At 39.3% G+C, this 20,512-nt stretch overlaps 1 protein-coding gene across 1 annotated transcript in view; it reads right to left on the bottom strand.

Moving 5' to 3' along the window:
- Nucleotides 1-20,512, bottom strand: part of KNTC1 (kinetochore associated 1) — a 3,090,908-nt gene that overhangs the window by 2,481,436 nt on the left and 588,960 nt on the right. The window contains exons 17-18 of the mRNA XM_044068909.1: nt 2,206-2,331; nt 2,034-2,123 (exon numbers count right to left, since the gene is read on the bottom strand). Of these exons, the coding sequence (XP_043924844.1) occupies nt 2,034-2,123; nt 2,206-2,331 (216 nt within the window). The remainder of the gene's footprint in view (nt 1-2,033; nt 2,124-2,205; nt 2,332-20,512) is intronic.

Raw genomic sequence — 20,512 nt, 5'->3', positions numbered from 1 at the left:
TTAATCAGAAGGCAAGTTAGAATGAATCTTAAAACATGGTGACTCCAGTGGAAATGGATAGTCATACAAGGGAATGGTTATAGAGTCACGCAAAGGACAGGTGAACATCTCTTATATGACTGGGTTGACCACACCTCCAAAAACTGGATCAAGAGAGACAGGATCAAGCGAGACAGGATCAAGCAGGCAAACTTGAGGTGATTTTGAAGAAACAGCAATACGAAGAAGGAGATTCACTGTGAATTTAAGCCTGTTATATAATGATGGTCAATAAAGTATGTACTGTATTTTAAGATAATTTAGCAAAGTACTGATTTTTTGTACTAAGCTGGCTAGCCGCACGGAGTGCTGAGTTAGTACATTTTTGAAAAAAATTATTTTGAAGACATGATTTTTTATATACACAACATGCTTTGTTTAAAATTGTTAATCACCCTTCAGAAGTGTTTCCTAAATCAACTATTTATAAACTCAACAAAACTATTCTTCCAGTATCCAAACGTGTTGTAAAGCTCTACATCTTGCAATAACTTTTTCTTTTGGCTGTTCCCATTAGGGGTCGCCACAGCAGATCATCCGTTTCCATTTCTTCCTGTCCTCCGCATCTTGCTCTGTCACACCAACCACCTGCATGTCCTCTCTCACCATATCCATAAACCTCATCTTAGGCCTTCCTCTTATCTGGCAGCTTCATCCTTAGCATGCTTTTCCCAATATACCCAGCATCCTTCCTCAGCACATGTCCAAACCAATGCAATCTCACTTCTCTGGCTTTGTCTCCAAACCGTCCAACCTGGGCTGACCCTCTGATATACTTATTCCTAATCCTGTCTCCCCTCGTCACACCCAGTGCAAATCTTACATCTTTAACTCTGCCACATCCAGCTCTTTTTGTCAGTGCTACCGTCTCCAACCCATATAACATAGCTGGTCTCACTACCCTCTTGTAGACCTTCTCTTTCACTCTTACTGGTACTCATCTGCCACAAATCACTCCTAACACTCTTCTCCACCCTGCCTGTACTCTCTTCTTCACCTCTCTTCCACACTTGCCATCTTGCAATAACTATTATACAAACAACCTTTTCATATTTATAGCAGTTGCACCAGTCGTTGCCTCAATTAACAAGACAACAATCAATTATTTTTCTGTCCTCCTAACATCACAAAACTAAGGTAAAAAAAGACAGATTATTTATGTATATAATTATCTGAAACAATATTTCTGTACATAAATTATCTGATTTTTTTCTATCAAACTTAGGAAGTTAAAGTCAGTCACAAAGTGGTATACCACACAAACAACAGAAATGAGCAAAAAAAGTAATACAATGTTAACGAGCATGTCACCTTGTCAATGAGCATGTCACCTTGTTATGTACAGAACTTACCCACAATGTCAACAAGCATGTCACCTTGTCAACGAGCATGTCACCTTGTTATGCACAGAACTTACCCACAATGTCAACGAGCATGTCACCTTGTTATGCACAGAACTTACCCACAATGTCAACGAGCATGTCACCTTGTCAACGAGCATGTCACCTTGTTATGCACAGAATTTACCCACAATGTCAATGAGCATGTCATCTTATGCACAGAACTTACCCACAATGTCAACGAGCATGTCACCTTAAGCACAGAACTTACCACACACTGTCAACAAGCATGTCACCTTGTCAACAAACATGTCACCTTGTTATGCACAGAACTTACCCACAATGTCAACGAGCATGTCACCTTGTTATGCACAGAACTTACCCACAATGTCAACAAGCATGTCACCTTGTTATGCACAGAACTTACCCACAATGTCAACGAGCATGTCACCTTGTTATGCACAGAACTTACCATACACTGTCAACGAGCATGTCACCGTGTTATGCACAGAACTTACCCACAATGTCAACGAGCATGTCACCTTGTTATGCATAGAACTTACCATACGCTGTCAACGAGCATGTCACCTTGTTATGCACAGAACTTACCCACAATATCAACGAGCATGTTACCTTGTTATGCACAGAACTTACCCTGGACTTTGCGTAGTTAAGCATTTCGTATGCAGTTTCGTAAGCAGGCCACGGAACATTTAAGCAGTATTCTAGAATGTACTGATTATCCTGTACAAAAAATAGAAGAGAAACAGATGTTTAATGTACCACTAAGCAACTACTGAATACCAGTGTACTCTGCACAACATACCTGCACTTTCTGCAGATTCACTTTAGCTTCTTCCACAAGTTCTTGCCACATCGACTGACCACAGTTTCCTTCAGACACTGAAATTAGTTGTTCCCAAATAAAATTGAGCCTCACTTTGTATACCAGCTGTTATTAAATTAAACCAAAAAAGCATTAACATCAAAAACAATGAAACCATTAACTGTTTTTCACGTACACACATTTTACTACTATACAATTCTGCAGTTTAAAAACACATTTACAAACTGAAAACTGTCATCCACAATTGTAGTCTGACAAAAAAAAAATTTCCTCATCTATATAAAAAAAATTATTAATAGACACTCAAAACCAAATTACTCCTCCAACTTTCCTCAGATGACAAGGACTCCAGACATCAAGGATTTTTGCTTCTCAATGTTGATCAGCCCCAGCTCAGACTACCAGATGCAAACATGTATGACTTCAAAAATACAGTTTAATTTTGTTCCTTGTGAGATGCCCAGAAGATCGAATCTGCACTACTGTGCATTTAATTAAAGCTGATGAACTCAGCAGTTAAGAAAAGTTGGGGGGGGGGGGACAAAGGATTAGACTTAGTGGAATACAGTTTTCTATTGGTTGCGGGGAAGTATAGATATAGTCAAATAATACCTGGAAGGATCTCAGCTGTAATTAACTAGCAAATGAGCTACTAGTTAAAGTTCATGATTCAGGGTCATAAAAAGCATGCATAATCTAGGTCTGGACTGCAGTTAGTGAGCATTATAAAAGTTAAGTCTACATTGTAAAATATTCAGTGTAACTTATCTGCACATTAACTTAAGATCACTTCAAATCTTAAAACAAGCTTGATGTTCTTACTGGAATTCAGGCTGCATGATATCCCAAACTACCTTATGAATGTTACCTTGCCATGATAATTTCTGGGGAAAAAAAATCACAGCTGCTAATATAGAATGTTATGCTCAATGCCTTGCAAATGCTGTTTAAATGACATGCCTTCGGGTGAGCTGTACGACAGTGTATAATTTATAAGCCTGACTAGTCTTATCTTAACTTTAGAACCCATCCAAAACAAAGCGGTTTCTGAAAAAAATACTGACCCTGTGAGTGGTTTATATTTGTGGCAGCTGACAGCAGACTTGCCATAAGACATGGGGTGCCTGTATTTCATCTGCTCAGTGTTGCTGGATCAACACAATCAGATCACACAAAACAAGAAAACCTTGCTTATTCCCCTTACTTCTAAATCTAAAAATAGCACCTACTGCCTTCCCTAGCACACTGTGAGCTAACTACCAATTAAAGCTGTGTGCAGCCACCACACTGGATACTTTGGGAATAAACTCCTAATAAAATTAATCATGTTACTTTTTTTCCTTGGGACAGTGTATACCCACAAGAAAAGATTGCAGGTCTAAAACTGGATTACAGAGTCCTATATTCAAGTGCTGTAGCCAGGACAAGTTCCATAACAAGGGAATAAGTCTCTCCATTCCAGGGCAGCAATAATACACATCATACTGCTTGCTAGCTCAAGGCCTATGGACTGTTCTGCAATCTGTGCTAATACGAAACACATTCAGCTTCCTTCAGCAGCCAAAATATTCAATAATAGGTGAGGCTATCTTTGCATTACTTTTGTAAATACGTTAGTCTCCTCTCCAGAGGGTCATACATCCAAGCACAGGAGATGAAAATTCTCGTCAGCTAATCCTGTAGGACCAGGATACAGTACAGCTGTGTAAACTTCCCATCACAGTAGACCGTCTCATGCATCACCACTACAATAGCCTAAGCTATATGGGTTTATCCTTCCTGCACCAGTCAGCTTCTCAAAGCTTTGGGCACCTACCAGACCACCACCACCCACAGTGTGTGGTTCTCTATATAAAAAGCAGGACGAATGCTACAACCCTCAGTATTTTTTTTTTTTGCCTAGGAAGGAGCCAAAACATGCTAAGAAACAAAGAGAAGCACAACTACAAACAAGAAAATAACCACATATTGACAATAGAGGGGAACAGCAGCAGGGAAAACGAGGGTAGGGGAAGACAGTGTACTGCAAAGCTGATCCATTATAACATGTACTGCTATAACTTTACTTGTACACCCGTAAAAGACATGGCACTGCAAAGCTGATCCATTATAACATGCGCTGTTATAACTTTACTTGTACACCTGTAAAAGACATGGCACTGCAAAGCTGATCCATTATAACATGTACTGCTATGATAACTTTACTGGTACACCTGTACTAATATCAAACATAACATTGTAACAGCCCAAGTTATATGGATTTAGCAAACAGGAAAAGAGGAAGGAGGCCAATAACTAGGACTGAAGAAGCCCCTGGTGTATGGTGCTAGCAAAGCCTAATCTACACCTGGAAAAAAATCATGTGTGTTGCTCTGCAAAGGTATGTACAGAGGACTAAGATGCTGCCCTACAGTACTTTGAGTTCAGCCCTTTCAAGAAAGCCACCAAAGAAGACAATGCCCTTGTTGAATGAGCTGAAGCCCTGCCTTTAACTCACTTTTCTTGGGAAGTATGGCAAAAAGTAATAGCATGAGACAACCATCTAGAAATAGTCAACTTTGTGACTGGTAAAGTAATAGCAGGAGACAACCATCTGGAAATAGTCAACTTTGTGACTGGTAAAGTAATAGCAGGAGACAACCATCTGGAAATAGTCAGCTTTGTGACTGGTAAAGTAATAGCAGGAGACAACCATCTAGAAATAGTCAACTTTGTGACTGGTAAAGTAATAGCAGGAGACAACCATCTGTAAATAGTCAACTTTGTGACTGGTAAAGTAATAGCAGGAGACAACCATCTGGAAATAGTCAGCTTTGTGACTGGTAAAGTAATAGCATGAGACAACCATCTAGAAACAGTCAACTTTGTGACTGGTAAAGTAATAGCAGGAGACAACCATCTGTAAATAGTCAGCTTTGTGACTGGTAAAGTAATAGCATGAGACAACCATCTAGAAACAGTCAACTTTGTGACTGGTAAAGTAATAGCAGGAGACAACCATCTGTAAATAGTCAGCTTTGTGACTGGTTGCCCTTTCCTCTTGCATTCATAAGAGGCAAACAGCTGGTCAACTTACCTGAAAGTTCAGGTTTTGTCTAGGTAATACCTGACCTGCTTGTGTACATTTAGAGTGAAGAATTCTCTCTCTCTCTCGCTCTCTCCGTCTCTCGCTCTCTCCGTCTCTCGCTCTCTCCGTCTCTCGCTCTCTCCGTCTCTCACACTCTTTCTCTCTCTGTCTCTCTCTTTCCATTATTCTTTGGTTCAGAAAAAAAAATGGGAGACTACTAGTCTGTGTTAAAGTAAACCCTGAGATAACTTTAGGCATAAAGGTAGGATTTGTTCTCGAAGAAAGCCTATCTTTGTGAAAAATGAAGAACTGACTCACCATAAGTACTCACAACTCAAATATTTGCATAACAGATGTCATCGCAATAAGTAACACCATCTTCCATGTTAAGAACCTCAAATCAGCCTTATGAGCTGGTTCAATTGTTTTTGAGTCAGCTTCTCAAGTACGAAATTGAGATCCCAAGGAGAAGCTACCGGTTTCCTACATGGATAGCTATGGTAAGACTCTCTTCAAAACCTGTTTTACTTGAACATCGTTAGAAAGTGAGAAATCTAAGGGCAGACGAGTAGAAATGGCCGACAAACATACTTGATAGAAGAGTACAGCAAACCACTGGGCACTAACTAGTCATAATTAAGAATCAGAGGCAACAGGGCCTAACAAGGACTCTAGGACTTAGATTGGCACCAATTAGAAAATCTTTTCTATTTACCCATACATGATTTCCTGGTAGCAAGTGTTCTTGCCTCCTTTAGTAGCTGCTGCATGTTCATAGGTAGGTACTAGGCTATCGGCCCTGGGGCCTATACAAGCCCAGCCAAAAAGGTACCCTGGCTTTCGCCACCCAAGAAAATTATTTCCCTGTGCCACTGTCGAGCAGAGCCACAGAGGTGATCCCGGGGTAAATTTCCTATTTCCCATCCAATCATCAAGATTTTTCTTGAAGAGTGCTAATGAGGAGCTTTGTTTGATATAGATAGGTAGTTTATTCCAGAGTATGGGAAGTCGATGGGACAGGAATCTATCCCTCCAGCATGTTCTGTTTATTGTGGTGACAAGGTTTAGGTCCCTAGAGCGTGTAGCTCGGAGGGATTGGGATTTCTTTAAGTGGAGCATGTCCAACAGCTCTGGGTTTGACATAGCTTTGTATGTTAGGCAGAGATCACCTCTGAGTAGACGATATGCGACGGAGTAAAGCTGGAGTTTTTTGAGACTGTCTGTGTAGGGCATCTGCTTGAGGCCGGTAATCCTCTTTATCCTCAGAAAAAAAGGCGTCAAAGGTATCAGAATTCTATCCTTTAGACATCTAGATGAGAAGTGTCCAACTTCTATCCTTCAGCCATCTAGAGAAGGAGTTTCCAACTTCTATCCTTTAGACATCTAGAAGAGGAGTTTCCAACTTCTATCCTTCAGACATCCAGATGAGGAGTTTCCAACTTGAGATGCCTTAAACTCCCCAGTCTTGTGTGACTAAATATGGTCTGGGGAGAAGCTTATGGCAATTAACATTGGCCAGACTAAAAACAAGTGAGAACCACTGCTGCCTTGGTCTGAAGGAAGTCACCACCACAATTTTGGGGGGAGTCATTCTGGATCTTTAGAAAAACCTTGGTAATCCATGGAATGGCATATAGGAACGTTCCCACCCATTGGAATGAAAAATTATTAGTTTTCCAGACCTGCCTTCAAGGAGTCGCAGAGCAGAATTTGTCTGTTAGTCTGATCTAAAAGGAGGCAAACAGATTCAGAGATGTTCCCTACAAGCGGATTAAGTCTTGTAAGACGACAAGATGTAGGTCCTGCCAACCTTGTCTGCAATAAAGTTTTGCTCTGATGGAATGTATGAAGCCTGAAGAGTCAAACTAGTAGAACTGCTACCTCAAGGCCATCATAGCTAGTCCTCAGAGAGGGTAGCAGCCAGCACCCCTTGGTTATTTAGGTATCACATCACTGGTTCCCTTAACCAGATATGGTTCAAGGCCTTCAAAGCAGTGATAACAGCCAACATCTTCCTGACATTTACATGCTTGGTCCTTTGACAGGACCCCACAGAGGTTCTGCTTATACCTCTGACACTGCACCTTATGCCATACGTCTGCAGTGTCCATGGTTACTGACAGGAGGGGGCAGCTAGGGAAACAAAAAGGAGGTCCAGACTTCTCGTTATATGGTCAACCCACCATTCAGTCTGCCTCTTTACAAATCCCAGAAATGGAATCTGAAAAGTCAGAGGGTGTAAATGCTGCATCCAGACTGACCTGAGGTGCCACTATATTTTCCTCATGTGTAGTCTGGCAAAGGGAAGCATGATAATAAATGCCATGTAACACATAATCCTCAAAAACGGACTTACAGATGCTTAGATTAGGCCGGAGAAACACAGGAAGCACTATTGGAATATTTCAACTTTGTCTGGAGAGAGAGAGAGACAGAGGGGGGTGAGAGAGAGTGAGAGAGAGAGAGATGGGGGAGAGAGAGAGAGAGAGGATGAGAGAGAGAGGGTGAGAGAGAGGGTGTGAGAGACAGCGAGGGTGAGAGACAGGGTGAGAGAGAGAGGGTGTGAGAGTGAGAGAGAGGGTGTGAGAAGGTGAGAAAGAGAGAGAGACAGAGGGTGAGGGTGAGAGAGAGAGAGGGTGAGAGAGACAGAAACAGATGGTGTGAGAGAGAAACAGAGGGTGTGAGAGAAAGAGAGAGAGAAACAGAGTGAGGGTGAGAGAGAGAGAGACAGGCAGAGGGTGAGAGAGAGAGAGAGACAGGCAGAGGGTGAGAGAGAGAGAGAGAGACAGGCAGAGGGTGAGAGAGACAGAGAGGGTGAGAGAGAGAGGGTGAGAGAGAGAGAGAGGGTGAGAGAGAGAGAGGGTGAGAGAGAGAGGTGAGAGAGAGAGAGAGAGAGAGAGACAGAGGGTGAGAGAGAGAGAGAGAGAGAGAGAGAAAGACAGAGGGTGAGAGAGAGGTGTGAGAGAGGGTGTGATAGAGAGAGAGAGAGAGACAGACACAGAGGGTGAGAGAGAAAGAGACAGGGTGTGAAAGAGAGAGAGACAGGCAGAGGGTGAGAGAGAGAGAGTGAGAGACAGGCAGAGGGTGAGAGAGAGAGAGAGAGACAGGCAGAGGGTGAGAGAGAGAGAGAGAGAGAGAGAGAGAGAGAGAGAGAGACAGAGGCCGAAAGAGAGAAAGGGTGTGTGTGTGAGAGAGACAGAGGGTGAGAGAGAGAGAGAGACAGAGGGTGAGAGAGAGAGAGACAGAAGGTGAGAGAGAGAGAGAGACAGAAGGTGAGAGAGGGTGAGAGAGAGCAACAGAGGGTGAGAGCGACAGAGGGTGAGAGCGACAGAGGGTGAGAGAGACAGAGGGTGAGAGAGAGACAGAGGGTGAGAGAGAGACAGAGGGTGAGAGAGAGACAGAGGGTGAGAGAGAGAGAGACACAGAGGGTGAGAGAGGGTGAGAGAGAGAGAGAGAGAGGGTGTGAGAGAGAGAGAGAGAGAGGGTGTGTGAGAGAGAGAGGCAGAGGGTGAGAGAGAGAGAGACAGAGGGTGACAGAGAAAGAGACAGAGGGTGACAGAGAGAGAGACACACAGAGGGTGAGAGAGAGACACACAGAGGGTGAGAGAGACACACACAGAGGGTGAGAGAGAGAGGGTGAGAGAGAGAGAGAGGGTGTGAGAGAGAGAGAGAGAGAGGGTGAGAGAGAGAGAGAGAGGGTGAGAGAGAGAGAGAGAGACAGGGTGAGAGAGAGAGAGAGAGAGAGAGAGAGACAGGGTGAGAGAGAGAGAGAGAGACAGGGTGAGAGAGAGAGAGACAGGGTGAGAGAGAGAGACAGGGTGAGAGAGAGAGAGAGACAGAGACAGGGTGAGAGACAGAGAGACAGGGTGAGAAAGAAAGACAGACAGAGGGTGAGGGAGAGAGAGACAGAGGGTGAGGGAGAGAGAGACAGAGGGTGAGGGAGAGAGAGACAGAGGGTGAGGGAGAGACAGACAGAGGGTGAGGGAGAGACAGACAGAGGGTGAGGGAGAGAGAGACAGGGAGAGGGAGAGAGAGACAGGGAGAGGGAGAGAGAGACAGGGAGAGGGAGAGAGAGACAGGGAGAGGGAGAGAGAGACAGGGAGAGAGAGAGACAGGGAGAGGGAGAGAGAGACAGGGGAGAGGGAGAGAGAGACAGGGGGAGAGGGAGAGAGAGACAGGGGGAGAGAGAGAGACAGGCAGAGGGAGAGAGAGAGAGAGAGAGAGAGACAGGCAGAGGGTGAGAGAGAGACAGGCAGAGGGTGAGAGAGAGACAGGCAGAGGGTGAGAGAGAGACAGACAGAGGGTGAGAGAGAGACAGACAGAGGGTGAGAGAGAGACAGACAGAGGGTGAGAGAGAGACAGACAGAGGGTGAGAGAGAGACAGACAGAGGGTGACAGAGAGACAGACAGAGGGTGACAGAGAGACAGACAGAGGGTGACAGAGAGACAGACAGAGGGTGAGAGAGAGAGAGACAGACGGTGAGCGAGAGAGAGAGAAAGGGAGAGCAAGAGACAGACAAAGGGTGAGCAAGAGAGACGGAGGGAGAAAGAGATGCTCCCCCAAGGTCAAGTCCAGCAAATAACCCAGGAATACCATTATTTGAGAATGCCAGAAGACTTCTGCAAACTGATCCGAGATCCCTGACTGAGTAGTAGTCCCCTGCGCAGATGTTAGAAACTCTTGACAGTAGAAAAGAGAGTCTGTAAAAATAAGACAATCATCGAAAAAATGTGTGTGCCTTTGAGTCTTTAGTAGGCAAAGACTGGAGATAAGCATTTGTGAAGAACCTCGGCGTAGTAGAAAAATCCAAATAGTAAAACAGACAACTGATAACGTAAGCCATGCACAACAAATCTTAAGAAATAAGTCCACGACTTAAAAGGCAATAATCGACTGGTAAAAAAAACAACCAGGTTCAACCACACACTAATGCTTTATTGGTAAAGCAACGGAACAGCAAACAGCATACAAAATTCCTAAGCGCTTTCACCAGTACCAATCATAGGGCATCCTCAGAATAAGAAATACAAAAAAAATATTCAAACTTTTATACATGGTGTACATGAAAACCATTTGGTTAACACGGACAATGTCACTAACTGATTCACAAGCTGAGCTTTACACATTGCACACGCCCCCGACTACGAGTACTAGAGTGGTAACTCTTCAAAATATAGCTAACACCGACAATAATGGATCACAGGGTGATGTCAGTCAAAAGCAAACATCCAATAACAAGGAAGGAAATTTTGCTAATTTACTAAATCCTCCCACTATGAATTTGAAACCGGCAGTAACCAACACAGCCGGTAACGGCTCTATACGCACACAACTTGCTGACTTTGAGAAAAAACTTAAATGGTTCAAATCTCTTCAGATGGACAACGTCTTTTTTGAAAGGTCGATTGAATTGAAACAGGTGCCGAAGGGCTTAAGGGTTTTCAAGCTACCCATGGGTTTCGACGGGAATTCGGAAGTGTTCTAGGATTTATTGGCGTTGTTCGATAATACAGGTATTGAACTAATGCGTATCATTTTACGTAACAACTCTGCTAAAATTTAAATTTTAAAGGATGAACTAGCTGTACTGAACAGTAATATTACTAAAGATTTATTATTTGAGTTTAACAAACAAAAATATGACAGTATTTTAATGGACATGGATGTTTTTGTTAAAAGAGGTCTGGAGAACAAGACCAATAAGTTAAACAGGGACACCTATGACTATGCCAATAACAGAGATTATACTCACTTTAAGGCATATAAAGAACTTACTGGTAGACCTGACAGACTTTTTGGTGGTGAACCGACATACCCATTGGACATCAATCAGGAAAGAGACACTGGTATTTATGGTGAACATCATCTATCTTCAAATGAAGTTAATGATAATGAGCATTTTTTAGAAAAACAGCCTGTGAGATGCTCGCAAAGGATTCGCGAGCGCCAACAGGGCACATTACAACAGAATGGGGGCAATGTGAGAGGACAGAGACAATACATCAGACGGAGGTGGTCACAGGGGAACAACTAACCACCTTTTATCAAGTTCCTTTAAATATTTTGCATCCCATTGAAGCATTAGTTGCTTCCAATATTGACATTTCGGACTTTGGTAAAATTAACTGTGATAAATTGTCTGATATTGAAATCTTTGAGTGTACTGGTAATAATATTGAGCTTGATTGTTTACCAGGTCCAACTACGGCTGAAGTTGGGCTTATTAAACACAATAATTGTATTGTTAAATCACATCTTGACAGTGAGGTTGTTTTTGACAAGGATGTTGATTTTGATTTTTATAACAACTCAGAGGCTTCAGTAGTCTCAGAATGTATTGAATATTGTTGTAACTTGACCAAGAAAGGAAGTTTTTGTATTTCAAAACCAAAAAAAGCGAACAGGAAACCAACCAATAAAAAAATGCAGGGAACTCCAGAAAATAGCGTAGTAGAACCTCTTTATTAACCGCTTTCGTCCGTGGACTTCTTCAGAATACAAAATGTTTAAAAACCAAACATTTAAATACACTCTATGAGTCATCAAACAATTAATCAATTATCAATTAACTAAAAAAATCCCAATTAGTTAAAAATGGGGAGGCAAAGGCATTACTTAAAAAAGGAAGAAAAATGGCTTTTATCAATGGCTAATTTACTGTTTTTTAAAAAACATTTAATATTAATAGACTCGTTTAAGCCAGGGTATTTGTCAGCTTTCAATTTGATTTGCCATAATGTCTCCCTTTGCTCAACAAAATTCTTAAAATCTCCACCTCTAATATCTGGTTTCACAACCCCAATAACAGTAAATAAAATTTTTTTAAAATTGTTACAAACAAGAGAATGCTTGAACAATGCATTGTTTTCGTCATGGGTTTTCATATCATAAATGTGTTCACGAATACGAGTTTTAAGGCTCCTGGTGGTCATTCCAACATAAAAAGCTGGACAGGTACTACATAAACTGACATAAATTACCCCTTTTGTACCACAATTGACATTTTGTATTTACAACTTTAGTGATTTAGCATTAACTGATGACTTTTGTGACTTATTTATAAAGGGTTTTACCTTTGTTCCTTCATTCAGACATGAGATTGCCAAAATATTAGTTAATTTAAAACTATATACAAGGCAACTGAATTTGAAATTATATTTTTCAAAACAGTGCAAGAAACTTCTCTGTGTGGAAGATTTTCAGTCCATATATTTCTAGTTAATCACAGTATATTAATCAGATCAGACAATAGTAGTAGAAGTAGCGAAAGTAAACTCAAGTCAAAAAGTAATAGAAAATATACAATTCTACAGCATTACTAAGTATTCAAAAGTAATCCAAGCAAGACAGGCAGTCTGTTTCCAGTTGAAAATCCTTTATTAAGTACACAGACAAGCGATCCAAGTAAAACAAAAATAGAGTAATAATTTCCTCACAAGCTTTCTAAATATATATATACTTTTTATCAGGCATGGGAGTGGTTTATTGTGTAGTAAAACAAAGTGTTATTGGTACACATGTTAAATTCACATCCCTTCCCCCATCAGTGTGACATTCGAGCTGGTCCTGCCCTACCTAGTAGCTGTCATAATAATATATAGCCCTAATGTACTTTAATGGTACATCTTATTTAACCAAATTATTAAGTAGATTATTATTAAGTCTGTGATTTTATCCAAGGCAATATACTACATGGCTGGAAATATATCAACCTTAGTTCATTTTGCGATCAAAAATTATATATAAATATATATACATATACATCTTGCATGTAAAAATCAGTTTCTATTTTCATAACCTATTGTTAACAAAGATTGCTTTCGTCCTTCTAGACTTCTTCAGGTCTGTGTACAAGAACCCTAAAAACCTATATAATTGTATAATTAGTTAGTATTGTTATTACCATCATTTTGAATAAAGTGGAAAAAAAAAGAGAACCAGAAAAAAATAAAAATAAGAAAAAATGTATGTATGATGATGGAAACAAAATGTACACTTAAATTTCAAATGATTTAAAATGGTATTTAAAACCAATTTGTAGAAAACAAAATAAAATACAATTAGTCATGTAAACAATGTGGCAATTTTCTAAGTTCCAGTGCACTTTTAATTGAACAGTAGTAGTTTAGTCCAGGCTTTCTAAAAGAGTTCAGCTTTAATTGCCACATGAGTTCATGCTTCTCCAGAATATTCGGGATGTCTCCTTCAAGATCACCCACGTCTATGCGATCCAGGATCTGGAACTTAAAACCTGTGTGTCTTTTACGAAGAGAAAGGTGTTTGGCTAGTGCATTATTTTTACATCCAGAGCGGATTTCTGACAGATGACATGAAATCCTTCGCTTGAGTTTATTTACAGTCTTGCCCACATAGAATGCATCACATTCATTGCACTGTGCCCTGTAAATTACCTTTTTACTGTTACAGTCACCCCCTGCACAGGTTTTAATGATCTTCTTTAAATAAGGGCAATAAAAACTATCACCTTGCTGTATAAATATACAAAATGTACAATTAGTTTCACATCTTTTAGTGCTTTTCTCACATGGTCTAGGTTTAAATTCAACAAAACTTCTAATATTCCTGGCCTTCCTATAAACAAATGATGGGGCTTCACTTAAGATGTTAATCAGAAAAGGGTTTCCTGTGACAATGTCCCAGTTTTCTTCAATAATATTTTTGATACTGTGATAATCCAAAGTGTATGTCAGGATGCAGCTATTTTTGCATTTGTTATTCTCAGTGGAATTACTTTACATTATTCTACTGGGGAGGTTGAGTGAAGGTGCTTCAGTCCTTTTCAGTTCTATAATGGGTTCCAGGATGTTTTTTTTAACATCTGACTTTCGTAGCCTCTCACTAGAAAATCATTCTCTAAGTTGTTCAGGTTTCTCAAAAATTGTTCCATCTCTGTGGTAATTTCAAGCTAATCTATAGCCCTGGGATTTCACTACATTATACTTGTTTTTTGTAGGATGTAGACTTTTACTGTGGAGTAATAAGTTAACCCTCGTTGGTTTTCTGAATAGATCAGTGGTGATTCTGTTATTGTTGGTGTCCTTAGAAATCTGCATATCTAAGAAAGTGGTTGAAGTACAGCTATGGGAAGACTGTAAATAAACTCAAGCAAAGGATTTCATGTCATCTGTCAGAAATCCGCTCTGGATGTAAAAATAATGCATTAGCCAAACACCTTTCTCTTCATAAAAGACACACAGGTTTTAAGTTCCAGATCCTGGATCGCATAGACATGGGTGATCTTGAAGGAGACATCCCGAATATTCTGGAGAAACATGAACTCATGTGGCAATTAAAGCTGAACTCTTTTAGAAAGCCTGGACTAAACTACTACTGTTCAATTAAAAGTGCACTGGAACTTAGAAAATTGCCACATTGTTTACATGACTAATTGTATTTTATTTTGTTTTCTACAAATTGGTTTTAAATACCATTTTAAATAATTTGAAATTTAAGTGTATATTTTGTTTCCATCATCATACATACATTTTTTCTTATTTTTATTTTTTTCTGGTTCTCTTCTTTTTTTCCACTTTATTCAAAATGATGGTAATAACAATACTAACTAATTATACAATTATATAGGTTTTTATGGTTCTTGTACACAGACCTGAAGAAGTCTAGAAGGACGAACGCGATCTTTGTTAACAATAGGTTATGAAAATAGAAACTGATTTTTACATGCAAAATGTATATGTATATATATTTATATATAATTTTTGATCGCAAAATGAACTAAGGTTGATATATTTCCAGCCATGTAGTATATTGCCTTGGATAAAATCACAGACTTAATAATAATCTACTTAATAATTTGGTTAAAAAAGATGTACCATTAAAGTACATTAGGGCTATATATTATTAAGACAGCTACTGGGTAGGGCAGGACCAGCTCAAATGTCACACTGATTGGGGAAGGGATGTGAATTTAACATGTGCACCAATAACACTGTTTTACTGCACAATAAATCACTCCCATGCCTGATAAAAAGTATATATATATATATATATATATATATATATATATATATATATATATATATATATATATATTTAGAAAGCTTGTGAGGAAATTATTACTCTATTTTTTGTTTTACTTGGACCGCTTGTCTGTGTACTTAATAAAGGATTTTCGACTGGAAACAGACTGCCTGTCTTGCTTGGATTACTTTCGAATACTTAGTAATGCTGTAGAATTATATATTTTCTATTATTACTTTTTGACTTGACGAGTTTACTTTCGCTACTTTTACTACTATTGTCTGATCTGATTAATATACAGTGATTAACTATAAATATATTGACTGAAAATCTTCCACACAGAGAAGTTTCTTACACTGTTTTGTTTTTAGACCCACTACACTTTAGTGGGTTGTTTTGAGACTTCGGGGATACTACGGAGATTACTTGTTTTTGAAATTATATTTTTCCAATCATTATAGTCATTTAACAAACAATCCACTGACACTGAGGAGAAAAAGTACATTTATTCCCCCTGCTAATCCCACTATACACATGTTTGAACAGTTGTGTGAAACACAGCTAAGGGAGATGTTTGATGGGTAACAACAATGCATGTGACAATTTGACAACTGGGGAAAGATTTTGTCTCCACATGTTAATGTCCTCTGACACCTATAGGGTGATGAAACCTGACAAGGGTGGGGGTGTCATTATTATGACAAAACAGATTATTCTAGCAACATGTTAGAATCGTTAAATGACACCTCTACATATATTAGGGTTTCTAAATACGATGTCAACAGTGCCTACACCAAAATAGACTGGCAGTTGTACGAGTGGATGGAGTGCTTGACAAGGTAGAATATGATTATCTTTTTGTAGGTTCACCTGTCATTCCCTCCATCTTTGGAATTCCCAAAATTCATAAAAATATCAATAATCCACCGTTTCGTCCAATTGTTTCTGCTACGGGTTCCAAGACTGAGGCCATGGGATCTTTTGTGGATTTTCACTGCAAAGATGCATTTCAAAAATTACCTCGTACTAAAAGACTCATGGCACTGTCTTGATGTAATTAGAAACAACCCCTTGGATGATGATCATCTATTGGTGACCATTGACGTGGTGAATTTATTTTCCATCATACCTAATGATATGGGATTAGAGATGTGTAACAACAGTCTTCATAAATATAGTACACTTCACTCAGCAAAACGTAGTTTAATTGTTGACCTGACAGAAATGGTATTAAAAAACAACTATATTTTTTTTTAATCTGAGTACTTCAAGCAGATTACTGGTGTGGCCATGGGGGCAAAATGTGCTCCTTCCTATGCCAACCTTGTGTTGGTTGATTGGGAGACCAAATATGTGTTTACCTCCGAACATATGCAGAATGTCGCTTTATACCTGCATTTTTTGGATGACATTCTAATTTTTTGGAAGGGGACGGTGGAAGAAATCCAAGAATTTATACACTATTTGGATTCCAGTACAACATTTTTGAAATTTACACACAAGATACATGTTGATCAATGTGATTTTCTAGACATCTTATTTATTAAGGACAAGGGAAATGGTGGACTAAAATCTAATGTATATCGTAAAAAAACTTTTTCAAATTCATTTTTACATTTTCAGAGTTGTCATCCATTTTTTTCAAAACAAAAACATAATGAAGGGACAAATGGTGAGGTTGTCAAGACTTATAAGTGACGACAACCTTTATGAGTTTGAAGTTTCCAAATTAATAGACATGTTGATTGAGAGAGGATACCCACATGATATATTATCCAACATTAAATTAGAAGTATCAGAGAAAAGAAATACGGTTTACAAACCAATTTTAAAAGGTGGTTTGGTAAAGGATACACCAAACAACACTACCATGGTTAGTAATATTTATGAGAGTTCTGAATCTAACAACATGAGGCATGCAATGGTTTTGCCATATAATGAGGTTAGTGGGAGTATTAAGAACATTGCTTATGATACCTGGCGTAGTGTCCTTACTAACGACATTACATCTGTGGTAGGGGACACACCAGTTTTTTCTTACAATAGAGGTAAGAACTTAAAGGAATTAATGGAGACAGTTGTCAACCAAGATCTATATAGAAATTCTATGATGAGTAAATGTGGATCCTGTAGCATTTGTAAATACATTAACAATGGGCCATACGTTGCAGTACATAACTTTGGTAAAACCATCAGATGTCCTGGTTTCTGTAACTGCAACACTAAAATGGTGATATATCTTGCTACATGTCTCAGTTGCCCTTTTTTTTACGTAGGTAAAATTATTAGAAAATTAAGACTTAGGATATTAGAACATATAAGGGATATAAGAAACAAAAAAAAACACCAATGCCCTTTATATGCACAGCCAATGTTGTATTAATTACAAAAAGTTTTTATTTTTTGTTAGTGACAGGATTCCCTACAATGAAAAAGGTGGGGATGTTAAGACATTATTGGAAGTCAAAGAGTGCCTATGACAACTTAGACTTGACGCATCCAAGTTTCCTGGTATAAATGAACACGTATCACTTTCCAGTATTTTGAAGTATAGGTCATATTGTATATGATTACTAACAATCTTTGCTTTTTTGAGGAAAATGTTGTATGTAACATTTTTAATTTTTAGATTTAATGTTAATATATATATTTATATGTTTGATTGATTTATTATATCATTTTGTGTGTTTTATTCATTCACTACTATATATATTTTTTATATATATTTTTTCATATAAATTGTTTACTTACAGAATTAGTATTTAGTTTTAATTTTAGATTAATACTAATTAGCTTTGTTGCCTGATTGGTTGAGCGTTAGGGGGTGTGAGTACGAGTTATTGTATAAAAGTTTGAATGTTTTTTTGTAATTCTTACTCTGAGGATGCCCTATGATTGGTACGGGTGAAAGCACTTAGGAATTTTGTATGCTGTTTACTGTTCCGTTGCTTTACCAATAAAGCATTAGTGTGTGGTCGAACCTGGTTGGTTTTTTTTTTTTTTTTTACAAATCTTAAGAAATCCCTGAAGTGCTTGTCAACAGGAATGTGGTGATAGGCATTCTTTAGCTATAGCTTTCATGATAAAGCTGGACTTCGGATTAAAGGTATAAGATTCTGAAGTGATAACATCTTCAAAGACCAGAATGTTCCAGTACTGGTCTGTAGGATTTGCCTGGTTTGGGAATTAGAAAAATCCTTAAATAAGAATCATTGCCTAAGAGACTGAGAGGCAGTGGTTCTATTACACCCTGAGACAGTATGCTTTGCAGAATGGGAGGAAATAGAGTATCCTGGTTCCCTGGGCAGGAGTGAATCTCCAGGAAAAGAGGGAGAGATTCCCATTGCTAAGAGTGGTACCCTAAATGCATTACACTTAGAACCAAAGTTTCTGAGGCCAAAAGGGAAGCTGAAGTATGAGGAACATAGAGATGCTGACGGTGGTTGGAGGGTGCCTGAACTAGCAGATGGTCATGCTGATTGGGAAATCTGTCCTGTTTTTTTAGGCTTTCCCTTCTTTTTATTGCCTCCTTGATTGCTGGCCCCTGCTGCTTAAACCGTTTGATGAGAAAGGAGGCTGAGCAGGAGGAGGAAAAGCGGTTATTGTCTTAAGAAAAAAGAAAGAAAAAAAGGACCGAAAAAGTTGCATTACTTCTTGGATCAGTTTTCCCCTTTCATCACATTTCTTAAGCACCTCAGCTGCAGAAGAGTCAAATACAGAATCTTCATCCAAGTGAGAATTTAAGATCACTGATTAGACTTCATCAGGGAGGTTTTGAGAATGAAAACAAGCAAGACATTTCAAAAATGATCATTAAAAAAGAAGTTATGTACTCACCATTACATTCCATGTATGTAGCCCATCTCACCGAACATTATTACGTGTGGGTTCGGAGCCAATCCTCGGCTCCAACTCGGCCACTTTTAGAAAGCCTGAACACTTCCGATTGGCTCGTGGCTAGGAGGTATCCCATGGTGCATGAGCACACTCCCCAGATCTTGTTTGCTGCTAGTCTATATAAGGAAAAAAGGTAGAAAGGAGAACAAAGGTTCGGAAGAATAAACCCTAATAAAAGTGTCCTTTATGATATAAACCACCGTAGAAAACTGTTTCCAGATCCTCCAGGAAGGGGGCTGGTGGGTGGGTTCATAATAATGTTCGGTGAGATGGGCTACATACATGGAACGTTATGGTGAGTACATAACTTCTTTATGTTATGTAGTCCTATCTCGCCTCCATTATTACGTGAGGGACAGCGTCCCTAGCATATTGTGTGGGTGGGCTCACTGGAAAATACTCCTGAGCACCGTGGAACCAAATGAGGCCTTACCTCTGGAAGTTAGGTTCAATTTATAATGGGTAATTAAGGTATGAGGGGTAGCCCATGTTGCTGCTACACATATATGATCAATAGGAGTCCTGGCTTGGAAGGCAGCAGAAGTAGAAAATGATCTGGTAGAATGAGCTTTGACTAAGAGATAACTCTCCTCCCTCAGAAGTATAAATGAAAGAGATGCAGTTAGAGACCCAGTTTGATAGTGTGACCTTAAAACTGGCAAACCCATTCTTGTTTCAGCAAAGGAAACAAATAGCTGGTCTGACTTTCTAAATCCTTTAGTTCTGTGGATGTAGAAACGCAACTTGCCTAAGCACATCCAATTGGTGAAATCTATACTCTGCTTTACTGGTGTGATTGGGGAAGAATACTGGCAATTCGATAGTTTGATTCAAGTGAAAAAGGGAGCAGACCTTGGGGATAAAGGAAGGATTCGACCGGAGAGAGACCCTATCTTTGTGAAAAATTAAGTATGGAGGTTTAACTGATAGGGCTTGCAGTTCGGAAACTCATCTGGCTGAAGTATTCGCCACCAGAAAAAAAGAGTCTTATGCGACATAAATTTTAATTGACAGCTAAGGGCTGGTTCAAAAGGTGGCAAAGTAAGTTTAGAAAGGACTAGATTTAGATCCCAGGGAGGAACGGGATCTTGAACGGAAGGTCTTAACATCATAGAACCTTTCAGACAGGTCTTGCAAAGTTTGTGGGACATAAGGGTAGAATCATCAATTCTCACATAAAAATTAGATATTGCTGCTAGATGAACTCTTGAGTGTAGCAGCTACTGATCCCTGGTGAAAAAGTTCTGATAGGAACTCTAAGACAAAAGGAATGGAAGCTGTAAATGGATTAACCTTTCTGTTATCTGCCCATATAGAAAATC

This window comes from Protopterus annectens, chromosome 4.part0, assembly GCF_019279795.1.
Source record: "Protopterus annectens isolate FY-2018-M chromosome 4.part0, PAN1.0, whole genome shotgun sequence".
Taxonomy (NCBI): domain Eukaryota; kingdom Metazoa; phylum Chordata; order Ceratodontiformes; family Protopteridae; genus Protopterus; species Protopterus annectens.
The sequence above is the reverse complement of the archived record's forward strand: the minus strand, read 5'-3'. Positions and strand labels throughout refer to the sequence as shown.